General features: G+C 38.2%; 1 protein-coding gene across 1 annotated transcript in view; it reads right to left on the bottom strand.

Annotated features, from left to right (window-relative positions):
* Positions 1–18,026, bottom strand: part of SRCIN1 (SRC kinase signaling inhibitor 1) — a 237,664-nt gene that overhangs the window by 21,145 nt on the left and 198,493 nt on the right. Inside the window, exons 13-20 of the mRNA XM_088143286.1 lie at positions 17,839–18,014; positions 15,741–15,871; positions 11,570–11,717; positions 10,725–11,034; positions 8,879–9,137; positions 6,531–6,685; positions 6,259–6,411; positions 2,063–2,170 (exon numbers count right to left, since the gene is read on the bottom strand). Coding sequence (XP_087999412.1) covers positions 2,063–2,170; positions 6,259–6,411; positions 6,531–6,685; positions 8,879–9,137; positions 10,725–11,034; positions 11,570–11,717; positions 15,741–15,871; positions 17,839–18,014 — 1,440 coding nt within the window. The remainder of the gene's footprint in view (positions 1–2,062; positions 2,171–6,258; positions 6,412–6,530; positions 6,686–8,878; positions 9,138–10,724; positions 11,035–11,569; positions 11,718–15,740; positions 15,872–17,838; positions 18,015–18,026) is intronic.

Here is an 18,026-nt window from a genome sequence, read left to right as displayed (position 1 = left end):
GTGTATATGCTGCAGAAAAAGATTTATAATAAATAAAGGATTTTCAATTTGGGATTGCATCTCCATATTCTGATAATATCCAACTGCCCACATAAGGAACAGGCCTTAATTTATCCTTAGACTCATATTCCTGTTTCTCAATGGCAGAAACAAGAAATTGACAGCAGGAAAGAAAGACAAATAATCCATCCTGACTTTCAATATATTCATTTTCCAGTTTCATAGGACAAGCATCAGAGTAGACACATTTAACTGAGATATTTTCCAGGTTTTCTGAAATGGATTACATCTCACCGTAAGATCCACAGTGCAACATGGAATTCATTTCTTCTGTAAAGGCTTCTTGTTCCCTATTTTAAAGTTCTTCTTTACTGTCCATCACTGACAGAAGTATTTGGACCATCAGTATTCAGATTTTGGCCACTCTGGGTTGTTGTTCTGCAATATTAATCAATTCTCTCAAAGAGAATAGTGCTGCTTTTTCTCCCCTCTCATGTCTACTTACTCCAAAATACAACAAGAAGAGTAAGGTAGTATCTAAGTAAGGTAGTCATCTGGTCAGGATTGACCCTTTTTTCCCAGCTTGGTTTAATACCTGATTCTCACATCTGAGTGGTTAAACTCAGGACCAGATGAGTTGTGTTATTAATGTTATGACTGAAAAACTTCACATGTTCATTGTAAATTTAAATAATGCCTGGGGGAAGGGGTGGGACTCAGAACTGAAACTACATGACAGAAGGAAGAATGTTCAGCTCTTTCCACCCCACAGTCCCCTGAAGACCCTAAGAATCATTCTACTGCTGCAGTTGGAGGCTCCCATTAACATCAGTGGAAGACAGTGAGTTCAGAATTTAACCCAAGATAAGCAAGCAAATAAAACAAGACCCTTGCAAACCTCCTTTCTGCTGCTGAAAAATACGTAATAACAAATTACATACTTCATGACGCATATATGTAAGTTTTACATCATGGCTCCCCCTGAAGCCATGACATATTTTTAGTGATGATATTTTAGAGAGACTAGTCACAGGGAATAATCTTTATTCTTTTCTGCAGACTACAGCTCCCACAGAGTCCACTGTACTGTCAGTTGCCCACCTTGCATTGATTTGTCCATGCAATCCAGGCTCAGCTTCACCTAAACAGACATCAGCTGCAGCCCAAAAAATTAACTTTTGAATAGATAACTCATATAAGTCAAATCACATATAACAGCTGAGAGATAAATCTATCATGGCCATAGTCAGTGGGATCCAGGGAAAATATATTTTCCAATCCCAAATGAAGGTTCCCTGAATACCAATGAAACCCACTGTCCAATTTACCCCCACATCGTTTTATCAGTAGTATCTCAGACGGGTTTGGAACTTAAGTCCCCATGCAAGAGGAGGGGATGGCATTTCTTAAACCCAATATTTTCAGGACTGATGGATATGAATAGAAATCACTATTTTTTTTTTAATTTGTACTCAGTAAGGGGGGTTCATTATTTCTAAAACTATAATACCAATACCAATAACAATAATAATAATAATTTGATTTCCAAAGATAATAAAATAAGTCGTCAAGTCATAACTAACATGACAATAGTTGAGGTTGTAGCATTTCCCAGTTCAGAATAAATGCACTAGCAGGTGTGGGAATGAGTACCTGGTCTTAGCCTAAATGGTGTGACTTTGGTCAGAATTATCTTTTTTATTTATAAGAGCATGGAAAATGCAATTCAGTACAAAAGAGTGAGATACACTTCACTAATAAGGAACAAATATGACAAATTCCACTCGTCCAGTTCTCCCAGTAGTTTCTGTCCCCCTGTAACAGCCCAATGCAGTTAGTACCCACTGGGTCCCCAGTTTTGTATCAACACAATCCACACCAGTTTGTGTCAGTTGGGTGATGAAATAGGGTGAAAGCCATTAGTTGATTAATGTAGAGAAAGAAAGAGGAAGCTGAATTAATAAAGGCTGTAGACAAGGAATTGGACTCCTGTTAAAGAGTGGGTAGCCAGTCAGAAGAAGAGAAGAAAGGAATTGTAATCCGTCTGAACAACGGCTGTTACCTTCCATCCTTTGGTGGCTATGGTGGCCCCATTGGGCCACGTGTCTGTGGCTGGCACAGGTTGGTCGCAACGAAACTTAGGAATAAATGAAGAGCTTCTCTGAAATACCTGAGGAAGTCAGAACATGGAAGGTGGTTGTTTTTTACATACAGAAAGCAAAATACTGAGGATTGCTAATTCTGGCTCAAGGAAGAACACTATAAATTATGCCTAAAACAGAGCTTTGAAGAAGAGAACTCCAAACTTGAGAACCAAGAATCTCAGCTGCACCATCTATTTCATCTATTTCGATGTAGCTATTTAAAGTCTATCTGTGGTCAGACTTTACAAGATATGTAATGAAATTATGAGGACTCCTACTTGAATCTAAAGCACATTTATACATGACCCATAGAAACAGGAATACAACAATAAAAAATAGCACATATCTTTTTTATGTTATGAAAGTTGGGGAATAACAATTCTTGAAACTTGTTTCTCCAATCTGTAGCTGAAATCTTCTTAGGTTTAGGCCTAAATTCTTACAATGGTCTTGTAAGATCCAGTAAAGACTATATTGATCTAAAAATAAGTGTTTGGATAGACATGACAAAAACTTTATCTCAGGGCCCCTTTTAATTCCCAACAAATCTATACTTTTGGCAATTCTGTACTTATTTACATCCAATAATGAGGTTCATTATTTCTAAAACTCTTCCAAAAACCATTAATATTATTAATGGATCTGCAGTATAATAAGACCATTATGATTATTAATGGATCAGCATTATTAGTTTCACCAAGTATTGCTACAGATGGCCTCTCTGAAATAAAGTTAGATGCTTCTAGAAAACTCACAGGCAGGAAATAGAGATAAACGTGTTCCTTTATCTGACCCCATATCTTGCATTCAGAAGATACACTATTTCTGTACATGGAAAAATCCCCTGATTCATCTCTACTAAGATCCACTGAAGATCTACCTACTATGATTATTTCTAACATTTTTTTAAAAAATCACCTAAGATTTGACACAATCTCTTAGTTTTTGCTTTTACTTAAATTTCAGTAGTTCACAGAACTGAGCTGAAGGTAAATTTCCCTGATGTATCCTTTTCCAGCTCTCTTCTTGTTCCTTGAGTGTCAAATATTATGCCACGAAAGCCTGAATTTTGTCATTATTCTGCAAAAGCACCATGTAAACAATGCATCACAGTGATATACACTGCCAAATGAGCAACTAGTGGCATGGTCACATGTAGCTACAGAAGATTCACACATGTTCTCACCCCCGACCCCAAACTGTAGAAAAGCTTCATTTCCAGTTCTGTACCTCTTGCTGATATGCTGGCCACCTAATATTTTAAAAAATAATATTCAGAATTATCTAAACAGGGTATATCCTATTATTCGGATGCCCACAAAATGGTACTATTTCTCTACATTCTGCTTTTAGACTCAGGTTTAATTCAAGCTGATCTGTATTATACTACTGTACATTATCTCCATGTTCAATGTAGTATTCCAAGTCAGTCGATCATATAATAACTGGGGGCACCTGAAACAAATCTTAGATCTTATAAATCTTGGATCTTATAATTCTTACAAATAAATTCCTTTGTGCAATGTAATATCCTTCACCCAAATTACACTGTTTAATTTGTAATCTGTAGGATCACTTATGTGAACATAACTTAATAGATATTTGATTTTTAAACATTCTTTCCAACATAATTACACCTTTGTTCCTTCTTGGCACTGAACTTGGTTTTGCCTTTTTTGGGGGTGGGGGTGGGGTGGGGTGTAGATTATTTCCTGATATCTCATTCTTTGCATATGACAGATGCATAACTATTTCAGACCATGTTTCTGTGAGGTGAATAGACTTATCTGACAACAATTTAGATACATCTCTTAAGTGGTCCCTCCATGAACGCATCTCTATTGAATGGTAAAGATTTTATTAAGCAGATGATACAGAAGATACTGTGGGATGTTTTGTATCGGGACTTAGTTATGCCACTGTACTGGATCCTGGAGAAGTATTTGTTCAACTCTGTATTTTTGCATATATTTCTATAAAAAGAAGCAATGGATAATTAAATCCCTAGAAGAAGAAGTTAAATAACCACTAATCCATCATATATATCTCCTAAATATTGTAGATCTATAGATTTTGCTAAATATGGTCACAGTAAGCTTCATGCTTCTGAAATAGAATTATTACATTGTATCAAGTACTGCTACTGGGAAAGGGGGAGAAATCCAGTAAGCTATTGAGTTTTAGCTTAAAAACAAATAATGCACCACCATAATATAGTATGTTTGTTTCTGATTAATATCAGACTCTAGAGCAACAATCTTTAAAATGTTATTCTGAATTGTATAGTTCTATCGCATTGTATAGTTCTACCAATAAATTATAAGACAGGGTTTTTTCTATAGGATATGAGGTACCAACTGTAGGTTAGCATCACCCTCTGCTCTTTCACTTTAAGAAATTGACTACAATTAAACCTATGAAATTGGGGAAAATTTGAGGACTGCAACTTTTAAGTTGTATGGCCCCACAGTGTAATAAATTATGATGTCTTATTTTAGTCTTCAAATTGGAAAAGATAGTTGGCTAACTCAAAACTCTGAAAATAAATGGTGGCATTTTGATTCCTCCTGAACTACTTATATATTGGATGGCCAAATGAATTATTATAGAATATCTGATTTGCAGTAATGGATTTCTGATATGTCCTGTATGTCAGTATCTGGATTAGTCATTTTTTTTGTCAAAAAGGGGAAAAAAGGGGACTTTCAAGTAGTTCGATAATTTTTTAGAGTTTATGATATATTTTCCAGACCTTCTCCCCATCACTTTTTAAATTTTATCTTTAAATAATTTTATGACAGTTACATGTGTGCAATTTTTTGTTAGTTTAATATGATATAGTAATATATAAATAAATCTGAGTTCCATAAAAATGTTTTATAAATTTTTACATTGACAATATAGAAATATATAAAAATCTATACAGTGCTTGTTGGGAGGCATTCTCAAGCCAATTCAGAGGTCTTGCATAAAACTGAGTTTTAAACAAATATTATTGGAGTTATCAGTAATTTTCCTGGGTTATATAGTAAGCTATATTAATACATAAACTGGCTTTCCCTAGACATCAATGGAAAAATCAGCAAGGCAGTCATTGCTTGATCAGCACAAACTCTTTACTGCAGCCTTTCCTAACCTGATGTTCTCCAGATGTGTTGGAAATCCAGTCTTATAATCTCCAATCCTACACAGTCACTGGCCATGGGGGAGTTGAAGAGCAACACACCTGAAGGGCATCAGGCTGACAAAGTCTGACTTATTGTATAATAATGTCACAACAAAACAATACAATGTTTTACAAGGTATTGTCAGTGGTGAAATGTATCAGTACAAGCAATATGTCCGTGAGTGCTCTGTGAGTACTTATAAATCTATCTGGTGAAATGTATTAATGAAGCTTAGTTGAGATACCTGACAGCAACCTTTAAAAAAGTAATTGTAAGAGTAAAGATATATTTGAAACTGCAGAAGAGAAACTTTGGAGGGGCCAATTTGGAACATAAAAAACAACACGTGGAGAAGGGATAAATTCTCCTTCCCCTTCTGTGTCTATATTTCAAATCAATAAACTGTGGTTAAAGAGAATATGGGTTAATGTGCAAACCAGACCACACATTAGTATGCTACATGTGGTTAGCTGGCCCTAACTGTTCAATTCTTATTGCCTGGTGACACAAAAATAGGCAGATCCAATAAGCACTTGTCAAAGATTGCTACAACAGCAACTTAAATAAATAAATAAATAAATAAATAAATAAATAAATAAATAAATAAATAAAAAAATAAATAAATAAAAAAATCATAGCAACCAAATAATTGCTTAGTAGAGAATGTTATCAGCTTGTTCCAAAGTATGAAGATTTTGGGAGTCTTCTAGCTGATGAAAAATTCAGCAGTCAAGGAGTACAATCCCTAGCAATCAGACTATATTTAGGTGAAGGATATATATTTGCTGATGTTCAGCCATAAAGTAATCAGCACAATGAATCTCTCCTGGGCAAATTTCCACTGTGGTGAGATTTTTCTGTAAATTTGTTGAAGTTCTAAAATCTTTTCCTTGCAAAACTGTAGAACTTCATACCTTGCTTTTAGTCTAATGCCCTTCCCATCCTACCTCAAGTTCAGCAATGATCCTATCCTCCTCATCGTCATCTTTGATGGCAGAAGCAATGATGGGAGGTGTTGAAGCAGGTCTGGCGACCTCTGACACGGTCCTCCTCAGTTTCACTTGTGGCTTTTGGGTCTCCAGCTCTTCTGATTCAGCTTTCTAGTATCATAAAAACAAAAGGAAAAATTGTGAATGGAGGGAGAAGAAAAAGCTAAACCACAGGGTCCTCTTTGGCCTCACTGGTCTACACCTCTTCATTGGGAAAAAGGGGTTTGTACCTTCATGAAACTGGATTCTTTTTTGCTGGTGACGATAACCTCTCCTGTGCGGGTAGTTGTAAGCCCATGAGAAGATGGGAAGCTTCGCCGGGGTGGGGGGGGAGGGGGAGATTTGGAGGGTTTCTCTGTACGATATCTGGGCACCGTCAGCTCATCTAGAAAGATAGCGTTATTAGTATGAATTGTGCAGGGTATATAACATGACCAGTGATTAGTCAGCTTTCAGACCATTTTTTAAAAATGAAAATGTGAAATGTGCTTTTTTAAGGGATAGAGGAACATGCAGTTCCCCACCTCCAAAATAAAATAAAACTTACCCCAAAACTCCAAACCACCAAACCAATTATGGGGATTCCTTTTCTGACAAATTACATGAGTCTGCCAGTGTCATAAGGATGATGCTAGAACATGAGACAAATCAGCAGAGGGCTACACTTTCCTCATACTTAATCTGCAATTATTTTTCCCTGTTTCTGGTAAATAAAGTACTGGTTGAAGGTAAACTCTTCCTCAAAGGACTTACCAAGTTTTTCCACAGAAGTTTTAAGTTAGGCCCTCAAACATGCTGATCTATATTTGTAAATGTGTTGTTACTGCATAAGCCTCAATTCAATTTTCTACAGTTGCTCTACACTGTATTTCCTATCATAGCCCCTAAAATGCTCTCAAGAATTGGCAGACACCCATGTGTGACTTACCATCGTATGTAATTTGAACTGTTGGACTTTATTTTCACTAGGGTCAGGTGTGTATCAGACAGCAGGCAACAACAGTCCCACACTGGAAGATTCCCCTGTACTAAAGAATTCCTTGAAGATAGAAAGTTGGCAGACCAGAGAAAGAAGATGAAACAAAATACTTTCCTTGGCCACTGCCAGGCTTCAACCCTCACCTAATTTTACTTTAGATATTTAAGATTCCTTTCAATGCCATAGTTGGTTTTTACTTACTGTGATGCAGGGTTTTTGTGTACCAGTTAGGTCTGGCTCAAGAGATCTTCTCACATATTTGAGCAGCTAAACCAATTTTTTCCCTACTTGTCCAGAGTGGGAAGGACAGAGATCAGGGGTTAAATGAACAGGCTAAGTGGCAGTCCTGAAAAGGTCTCAGACACACAGCTTGCCCAGGAAGGCCAGGAAAAGTGGGAGTTTGGGGCTTTGCTGCACTAATTGTTGTTGAAAGTACTAGGACTTAAGCAACTAATAAAGAATTTCATTTTTAATAGAAGTTGATATACATTATAATGGTCTATTGATGATTTTTTAATGTGTACATAAATTGCGTTACATCAACCTAATTCTATATAGAAATGTGACCAGTGAATTTAGGATAGGAGTTCAAAAGTGACTATTTTTAAAAAACATTTACAGCATTATCAAGAAATGCTATCCACCTCAAAAGGAATTCTTTATATGGAGGTTTTTTTTTTTTCTGGTAGTCCACTGAATTTCTCAAGGGTTTAAATTTTATTCCAGGTACATTTTTACACCAGATTCCTGAATTGGTGATATCAAGGTGATGAGAAAGGTCAATCTTATTTGAAACAGTGAAGAGTCATGGCATTACCAAGTTTTACTGTTATGATGTGCCATGTTTTTTTAACCTGGTTGAAATAATGCAGCTTTTTAAAAGACACAGAGTTTTTTGATTATTAACTATTTTGATATTTCTCACTGTCTTGGCTAACATGACATATTGTTAGAACCAGTTGTTGCCTAATTTGGATAACACCCCTGCTGTGATGTGTGAACATAAACAAACCATTGCCTATTTACAACAGTAGACCATAGCTCTAAAAAAGAGTTTGTTTTGGGGTCATTGATTCCAACAGTGGCTTAGTGGGATCTGAGAATAAATGGTTAGATTGTGATATCCTGGTTTATTCTTAAATTCTTTCTGTGCCTGGGCCAAGGTTCTCACCAATCCATACACAATGGCTCAAAACAAAAGCCATTAAAATGAAAGGGAAACAAACCAGCAATTGTTCAAAACAATCATCTATCCATCCATCCATCCATCCATCCATCCATCCATCCATCCATCCATCCATGTATCTATCATCCATTTATCTAACTATATCTATCACAGTTGTGATTTGCTTTCCATTATAAAATAACACAATTATTTACCCATTTATTTTTCAATAGTAGGTATATGGGAAAAGCAAGACTGGGACCAGAGCAGGATGCTAGGGAGCTTTGTCTCTCCTGTGGCAAATATGCTTCCAGTTGAGTGATTTTCATTATGACGGCAGTCCAGGCAGGAACAGGTGAAACCCTCTCATCGTGTGCCGCAGTCCTGCTTGATCCTCTCCCTACAAGCTGCATACAATTTTGTGTCTGTCTTACCTGATCCCCGGCGACCATTGGGGTCCATTTTGGTTGTGGTCTTTTGTGCATGCTGGGGTTTGGTAGGCTTGTGCTCTGGGGTGGAGGCAACACTTCCACTGCCACCACTGCTGGAAGTCTGCTTGTGCTTGGCTGCAAACTCCAAATCAGGGATGGCTTTCATCAGCTCAGCTTGGGTCTCTTCCAGCAGCCGGTTAATATCTTTAGCACTGTATTGTGTCAAGGCTGCACGCTTCTCCTCCCAGTCTCGCTCTGCAGCCTGTAAAGTAGGCTTGTATTAACTATGACGTGGCTTCTCTACAGTACAGCAGGAATCTATATTATGTGGCTTATTCTACAGACGAATTCTGGATTTCCAAGAAGTGCTGGGGCTCTTTGTGGGTGGGAAAATAGGAAGGCTGACAGTGAATGAAGAACCCTGTCTTTTTTAGGGAGTGACTGAGGAAGAAAAATTCAACTCTCCATCCTTACTATTCAGCAAGGTCAAAGGCAATCTCTGTCTACTGAGATGATTGCTTTCCCCCCCCAACTTATATTGTACTGTGATTATGACAGTAAAATTTCTAATAGTGATTGGGTTGGGTTTTTTGCATACTTCCCTACTTGCCAGGGAACAATATTAACAGAGTGTTTGCAGTCCTGCTTTTGTGAGAGAAGGAGAAATTTTCAGTTTGATTGGAATGAAAACTTATCTTGGGCTCTAAGGATGGGAGTAGTCTATTATGAACCAAGCTGGGGACTGGGAAGTGCTCTCATTAGGTAGGGAATTAAAGACATTGTTACATTTGAAAATCTACACAGGGAAAAATTGCTGACATAGCAATATGAGGTGGGAAGATTTTAGTTGGAGAAATAGTTAAGAATCTCTCCTTTCTCTACTTATACATTCCAAATCATCCTGGTCAAAATGGCTATTCAAGAAGAAGAGGAAAAAAAATCATTGAGTTGTTACAAAGAATTGTGTATTTTACTATAGGTGCATATAAGGAGTCCAGACAATGTTTTCCATATGTGCCAATGATGATGATGGCCAGGCACATTTCAATCCATGATGGGAATGGATTGAAATAGAGCTGCATATTGTGAAGTCTACTGAATGATGTATTGCTACATTATTGTTTATTGCATATGAAGTTAATTCTGGGAAAAAAAATTACAATTCCCATGAAGATGGTGGGGTGGGAGGTGGAGGTTGCCTGCAAAAAGTGCTGTTTGATCCACCCATAGGAACTGTGGAGGAAAATAGTTTCCTTACAAAGATTTTTTTACTGAGCCATTGAAGTCCACCAGGTTTCTGACATACAATGCTTTTGATATATATGTATGTTTATACATTCAGATACAGATATGGATATAGACACAGATATGGAATACGTAGGCTTATATATTGGGTGTCCCAGTTTTGTGAATTCAATGTATAATTTTTCTATGTTTCTTAATAATGCATTTTTAGATGGAAGAAGCAATGAAAAATAGAGATTACAAATGGAAGATACATTTGTCTAATTCTCCTGTAAAAATCTATGTGGAAGCACCTATGAACTCAGACTGGAGATGATAATAAGGAAGAGGAGGTAGAAGAACTTGGGGCTAAATTGAGAGTTGGGGCTAAGTTGGAGAGTTTTAGCAGTGGCTGGAAACCATTTTCTGTTGGGACAGCTTTTCTCAACTGATGCCTTCCAAATAGCTCCAATTACATTCCGTTTACACATCCAAATATTTTGGGCTGGTTCTGGAAATCCAGATCAGGCCCTGGATCACTCCAAGGACTAGCAGCTGCCAAGGGTTCACATGCAAATTCAAGAACACTTCTTTTTTGTGCTCAAAGAATATAAATTGCTCTCACCTCCACAGACACTGATCTGTCCATACTTTTCTTGCTGGGAGTCTCAGAGCCTGTCTGGGGCTTCACAGCAACCATCTCTGAACCCCGGGATGGATTGCTACTTTTGGATGTGTGGCTCTGTCCTTGGCTTTGTCCAAAGCTGATTGTGCCCAGGCTATCGGTGGAAGCGGTTAGGTCGTGGAGGTTTGTCGGAGGGCTAGTGGGAAGCTCAAAATCCAAGCTTCTGCTGAAATCGCTTTCCAGCTCTACCTTCTTTGGAGATTGGCTGAGAAGGTTACTGGAAGAATCCCAGACACCTTCATCTACTTGCCTACCAGGAAAAGGGCAGGAGAGTTAAAAGCAGGTCAGAGTTTTTAGAAAGAAGCTCACATATTAAAAATGGTTCTTCTCATGTACTGTGGTTTGTCTGCCTGAAGGGGCATTTCTGAATCTGCGTGCATGTATGCATGAATTAACAGAATGATGACTGGAGTCTGGAATCGGCAAGAACAAGAGAAGCTATGGCCATCAGGAAGTAGCAAACATGGGTGTAATGGTAATTGGGTTGATGATGGCAGTAGAACCCCAGCCAGTGATAAGGGGGACTTGGGGATCAAGAGGCAAGTCTTAAAATAAGTCTCCCAATTACACAGCCCAGAGAATGGGCTGGACATGCCCAATGTACAGTATTTCCATTTGCAAAGTAAGCACGTCCGGCCCCAGTGAAGAAACAAGGGACAGAAATACAGCACTTAAAATGTGTCTTAGTTAATTTGCAAGACGACCAAGAGAATGCTGATACCCCAGCCTACCAGGTCCCAAGAGACATGATAGGGCTTCCTCTCACTCAGAAAGGGATCACTCACTTCCGGACTTCCGTCAGGGTGTCAGTCACTGCCTTGCACCGCTTGAAGAGGCCATCCAGCCGATGTGGCTCTTCTTTGAGGAATTTCACAGCCTCTACCTCTACACGGAGGACTACACGCATTTTGCTCTGTAGACTGGGAAAATTAGCTGCAATGCCAGGAATGGACAGAGAAGGAAAGGAGAGGCATGGGAGTCAGAGCAGGCTGAAAAAAGGGTTTCATCTGAAGGGAAAGGGAGGCATGGAGCCATGTAGGGAAGCAGGAGGGCAGGATGGTGAGGTCAGGTGAGTGAGAAGTGGGGCTTTTCCTGGTTGTATTGTTGCTTGGCAGAGAGGAAATAGAGATGAAACAGCTTGTCCCTCTGTCTAAACACCCACCCCAGCATCTTCCATCTCCTGAGAGCACAGTTTTAGCCAAATTAACACTAGGGTGTTTTGAGGAATGAGGAGCATGAGGAAGCACTGCAGAGTCACAGCTGATAGTCTCATGAAACAGAAAAGATATATATATATATATATATATATATATATACACACACACACACACACACACACACACACACACACACCGTATTTTTCTGACTATAAGATGATACTTTTTTCTAAAATCCTTACCCTAAAAATTGAAGGGCATCTTATTCAAGGAAGTCAGCTGAGAATCGCGCAGTTGCAAAACTGCCCATACTTTGTTTCTGCAGAGAGGCTTCCTCCTATTGCTAGCCTCCAATCACGAGTGAAATAGCTTGTCTCCCAAACAGACTTCCTCCAATCACAAGCCTGATGTAACTGACGTCAGCTGATGCTGAACAAACCAATTAGAGGAAGGCTGTTTGCAGAGACAAGCTATCTGCAGTTTCACTCATGCTTGAATGTAATCAGTTATGCAAAAGAGCCTGAAAATAGAGCTGCGGAGAGACGGTTTGGACCTCCTCCCACTGAGTGTATCAGGTAAATGTTAACCAATTACTAAATAAAAATGTGTTCTGCACTATCTTTAAAATATTGATTTCTTAATTTTGGGTTGGAAAAGTGGGGGTCGTCTTGTACATGGGGGCGTCTTATTGACAGAAAAATACAGTATATATATATATATATATATATTTCTGTTTCATGAGACTATCAGTTTAAACAAACATAAATGAACTCTGAAATGCCCATGTCTTTTTTTAAAGAATAATCAGGTATAATATAGGTTTGGAGAATATATAAGGAAACAGAAAGACATTTGCGGTATCAGCAATATAGCTTAACCTCTACTGACAACCATAGTACATACCTAGCACAGCATAAAGGAAAAAGTGGTCCTGAAATACTAAGATGACACTCAGGCATATATCTATCAAACCTTTGATAGATGAAATATATCTGCACCACCTTCCTTCTATTTTGATTTGTCCACTTAAATGTCAAAAACTTGGCAAAACTGACAAGTAGTGTACCAATAAAAGGCCCAGTGAGAAATGTTAGAAATCAAAATGCTGTCAAGCTGCTTTTTGACATTTACAACTCAGAATGTGAAAGAGAGAGGGAAGTCTTTGGAAACGGTGGAAATGAGGCTGACATTTGGATAGTTTACCAAAGGCATAGCTGGTAATTTTACATTTTACATTTCTTGGAAAACCTTGGAATTTTCTATAATCTCTCTCTTGGTCCTACTGAGGTTTAGGACATTTGCCACAATAATATAAAGTATATTAACCTCTGGATTATTGGGTTGGCTCTATTTTTTTTTTAAAAAATAGCACTACAATCCAATATCTAGTTGCTTGTGGTACAGAAGCATAGTCTCCAGGCAGCAGATACATAGAGAAAAGTTTGTAATCATATACTATGCATCCTCACAATAATCATATCAGTACAAATACAGTAAAAAAGGAAAATGGACCTTACTTCTTGTGAAGTATGCACAGGATTACAACCATAGTATTTATTTGATAGTAATTGGGGAACATAAATTAAAGTAAATATTAGAAGGAAAAAAAACTGATGAGAATGAGTAGGACAATGATCAAGGGGCACTACAAAGCAGTTGTGCAAATGAGAATAAAAGATATCATGATATGGTCCTTAGTTCTTTTACAGAGCACTAAGTTCCACATCAGAACCAGAAATGCAGCACCAATCAGGATGCAGCTGAGGACATGTGGAATTTTGGGGACTGATCTTGTGAAGTTCCGCTAGTGCAGAGACAAATGGCATAGCACACTGGCTAGGAACTAGAAGCTCAGGAGACCAGATTGGTGGATGTGTCCCAGGATTTGTGTGTCAAAAAAGTCATAAAAGTTCCCCCTGGGAGACCCACCTAGAGATGGGATTTGAGAGAAAGGCTGTATCTTTGGCTTTATGCAGTAATATTATCCAGCCCCTGGAAGGGGACAAGGGAAAGATCCAGCCCTTTAGCTGGATGCTGTTGCCTACTTGATCTTTGCTGCTTGCCTTGAGACTTGTAAAGGTAACACATTCAAACTACTTTTCCCCCTCGAATGTTTCTAAGGCAGTGACCAGTATGAATATAATAACAAAATTACAACTACATGGTACAGTAAGAATGTTCAGCAAACAGGGTTGGGAGGAAATTATTGAAGTAAATTTAGAGAATGCATAACATATTCCAGCGGGTAACTTATTACATTTCTCTTGATACACTGACCATGCATAGCATTCTGCTAAAGAGCAAGAAGAATGATCCTTATCCTTTACTTTCTTTGATTTCCAAATACAAAAGCATGATTAAATTTTCACTCCTTTCTCTCCTTCTCCTTTTTTTGCTCAAAACACCTAAAATTATATTTTGCAACAAGGCATTATGATGAGCACTAATGATTGTAAACATTTACAATTGAATAATGAAGACTAAATCTACCAACAGTTTTTGGCAAGACTGAGGGCAGGACTTTGGAACAGAATCCAGGGTCTGGTCCCACTTAAGAGAATGAATATGAGAGTCCTCAGAAGCAATGTAGCGGGACTGATCTACCATCTGAAAAAGGGAATCTCTTATGAGGCATTAACTTTAGCTAAACCTCCATCTAATGTACTGCTCACATAGTAACTTAAAATGTTCCCTCAATTTTTAAAGTCAAGACATTGCTGATTGCTTGAGACTGACCACAAACCATAGAGATTGTCTGAGAGATCCATCCTACCCTACTTATGAATTCTTGGGGCATTTGCTTGATCACAGTTGGATTATTGGACTTAGCAGGCCTTTAGTCTGAGCCAGCTTCAGAATACATGTGTGATGACTAATGTCCTGGAAAACCCACAGCTTCCTAGGACTTCTATAGACAGATTGTCCATAATCTATGTAACAAATAATGCAAACGTCAGAACAACTACCATTAAAATCCCTCAAAAATCTACACTCAAGAGAAATCTAGACTGCATACAGAACGTACAACTTTCTCATTTCTAAAAAAATGTCTTGAAATGTGTGAGTTGGTGCTTTTGTTTTGGTGTTACTTTTTAAAGAACTTAGACATTATTTTAATGTGATTGTGTCGTTAACAAATATAAAGGTAAAGAGCTGTGGAGACATGTGTGGCAAGGAAAATGCAGCTCGAGTCAGCAATTGATGAATATGGAACGTTATATGAACTAACAGAAACACTGGAATGAATCTAAGAGTAAACAAGAGAAGGCCATTCACTCACCCTTACACAAAGTACAACATACACAGATCAACTCATAAGGTGGAAGTTCTCTTCCTAATTCGGTTTTCTATATATATGTAGCACATCAGATTTGAAGGCAAAAAGATCCTTTGGAAAGCTCAGGGGCATGCATGTAACACCTGCCTGCAAGTACTTAAAGCAGCCATGTCTTTTGCTGGGATCCTGGGGCCACCATTTGCAGCTGCCATGCAATTCTTGGAAAAGACGTGCTTGATTTATGAATCTGCAAACAAGTGCTACATGTGTACCTGTTATGGTCCAAAATATATTTTTGCCTTCAATTCCAAATCACAGCATGGTCTTAATATATACTATCTATACATTTCTCAGTTTAATTTCTAAAATGAACATGAGGGCTAGAAGCTTCCTGATTTGTTTGTCTGACTGTTTTAAAAGACAGCTGAAATTCTCAGACTTAAATACGGTACCAAATGCTACTGCACAGACTTTTTCCAATTTTGTCAAATTTATCTGATCTCAGTCCCAGCCCCATCTCACCCTTCAGTTCTGTCAAGGTATCTCCCAACTGTTTAAGCACCAGGGATTTCTCCTCCAGCTCTTGTGTGGAGATGAATCTGTGATTATGCATCAAGTCCTTTTGGATCTTTTCTACCGATTTCTCCAAGTCACTGTGGATACATAAAGACAACACACTAAGGTCAGGGAGAGAGGGAAAGAAAAAGATGTCTGTTGCTATTCTCTCCAAATGATATAGAAGAAGACAATACAGCACAAAGGAAGTTAATCTTCTCATACTTTCCTGATTACTGACCCTTCATCTTCTACTTCTCCTCCTTCCAAGGCTTAGTGATGTAATTTGCATGCAGACTTTTAAATAGCCATATGCCTGAGAAAAGTAACATGTAAGACTACTACCTGTTTGAGTGGCATTTATATATGTGTAGATGTATTTGTTAGTATGGTCATAACCAACAAAACTAGAAAGATCCAAGTCCACTGAAATTAATGAGCTTAAATATACTTATCTCTGTATTTATCTTGGGCTATATATATGAACAGTCTATATGTATTATCGCTCTGTGTGTGTGTGTGTGTGTATGTTAAAATAAATAAATAAACATGGGATCAAGCTAGTGAGTAATAAATCAGTTTTAAAAAATCCTCAATCAGTACACCATAATCATTACTTGACAGAGTTATTTTGGGATGTAGAAAGCAATCAGGAAGCTACCAAAATAGAACTGCAATGATAATGAAGAACCTCACCTGATTTCAAATTGGCTGAATCAGAGTCATGTCAAAAAAAAGGAACATTTTTAGATGCAATAAAATATGTGCAGACTTGCAACAATTAGTTTCTGTGTCACCTTAAAGAGAAGTGACTATTGACCGAATCTTCAATTACGCCTAGAAAGTATTTTAATTTTAAAAAGTATGGATTTTCACCCCAAAATAAGGTGCAGGTTCATTAAAGAAACAGAAAAGTGCAATTTGGAAAGTTAAATCTCTTCAACAGATTGGAGGTAATTTAGAATCACTATAACATGGTCTCAAGCAACATGTATTTCATAAATTAGAAAAAGACACCACACGGAGAAACTCCCAAAGGTCATCCGTATGATTAGGTCCGGGAAGCTATGCAACTTCCTCAGCAGTGTAATAACTGTTTCTCTTAAGATAAAAGGGGAATGAGAACGACAGGGATAGGTGTCCCTGTCATAATATACTCCACATCCGGATAAATCCAGTAGTTTCATGTGGATGATACAACAGATGGGGATAAAGAGGGACTTAACCCATGGGGCAGAATGAGTCCTCCAGAACTATTTACATCAGGAGTGAATCACTCAAGGCTTTTGACCTAATTTAATGCAACCCGCAGCCTAATTTCAAAAGCTTTTTGAAATAAGTAGTTCAGATATCTGACAAAAGTAATTTGATTCTTTTCCAGCAATCTGTTGAAGGAGCAGAAGGGAAAGGAAAGTGTATGTGTGAGAGAGAAAGAGAGAGAAGTGAAGAGAAGAGAAGAGAAGAAAAAAATAAGAGAAAATGGCTGCTTAACTTTTTGTGCTGCCCCCATTCAATTTTGGCATTCAATGTACCTCCACAGGAGGGAAGGGTCAAAAAAGTGAAGATGGGGGCCAAAACCACATAATCAAAGCCCTGCCCCTTCCACGTGCATTGCAACTTTTGTAAAAAGTGGGCAGGGCTTCACTCGCACAGTCGCAGCTTGTGATTATGTGTGTTGCCATAATGCATACCTTTGCACCTATAACTATTTATGTTTAAAAGAAATGTTTTGAATTCCTAAATTCTTTCTCAGCCTCTTTTTCCAAACTAAACAAGTGATTCCAATTCTGACTGGGGTATACTTGAAGGGCAAGATATACATTTTCAAACCAACCAACCTATGTTTTGCTTGCCTCAGCAGTGCAAATCTTTAATCCAGCTGTGCCTTATGGAGTTACGTTATATCACTCATAGAATACTTAACCTTGAAATATCATTTCCAGCCCAGCCAGAAAAAGAGCATACAGAGAAAACCCGCCCCCCCAGCCCCCATAGTCTATGACAAATCAAACCTTCTGTTTAGCCCTACCCTAGATAAATATGGACATTTTTACAGAATCCTCACTTAAGCTGCTGAGTTATGAGCTCTTCCTCGTTGAGGTAGCGGAGGCGTTCCTCTTCAACCAGAGTGCGCTGCCGTTGTAAGGGATCCTCCTGCTTGCGCATGGTGTCTGTCACCCGCACGCTGATTTCAGTCTCTGTCCGCCGCAACATGGTCTTCACTGTCTCTTGGTTCTGAAGCTGAAATGGATG

This window comes from Python bivittatus, unplaced genomic scaffold (genome assembly GCF_059951505.1).
Source record: "Python bivittatus isolate LINGU-HERP-01145 unplaced genomic scaffold, Pbiv_v1 ctg000410_np1212, whole genome shotgun sequence".
In the NCBI taxonomy this organism is placed as follows: Eukaryota; Metazoa; Chordata; class Lepidosauria; order Squamata; family Pythonidae; genus Python; species Python bivittatus.
The sequence above is the reverse complement of the archived record's forward strand: the minus strand, read 5'-3'. Positions and strand labels throughout refer to the sequence as shown.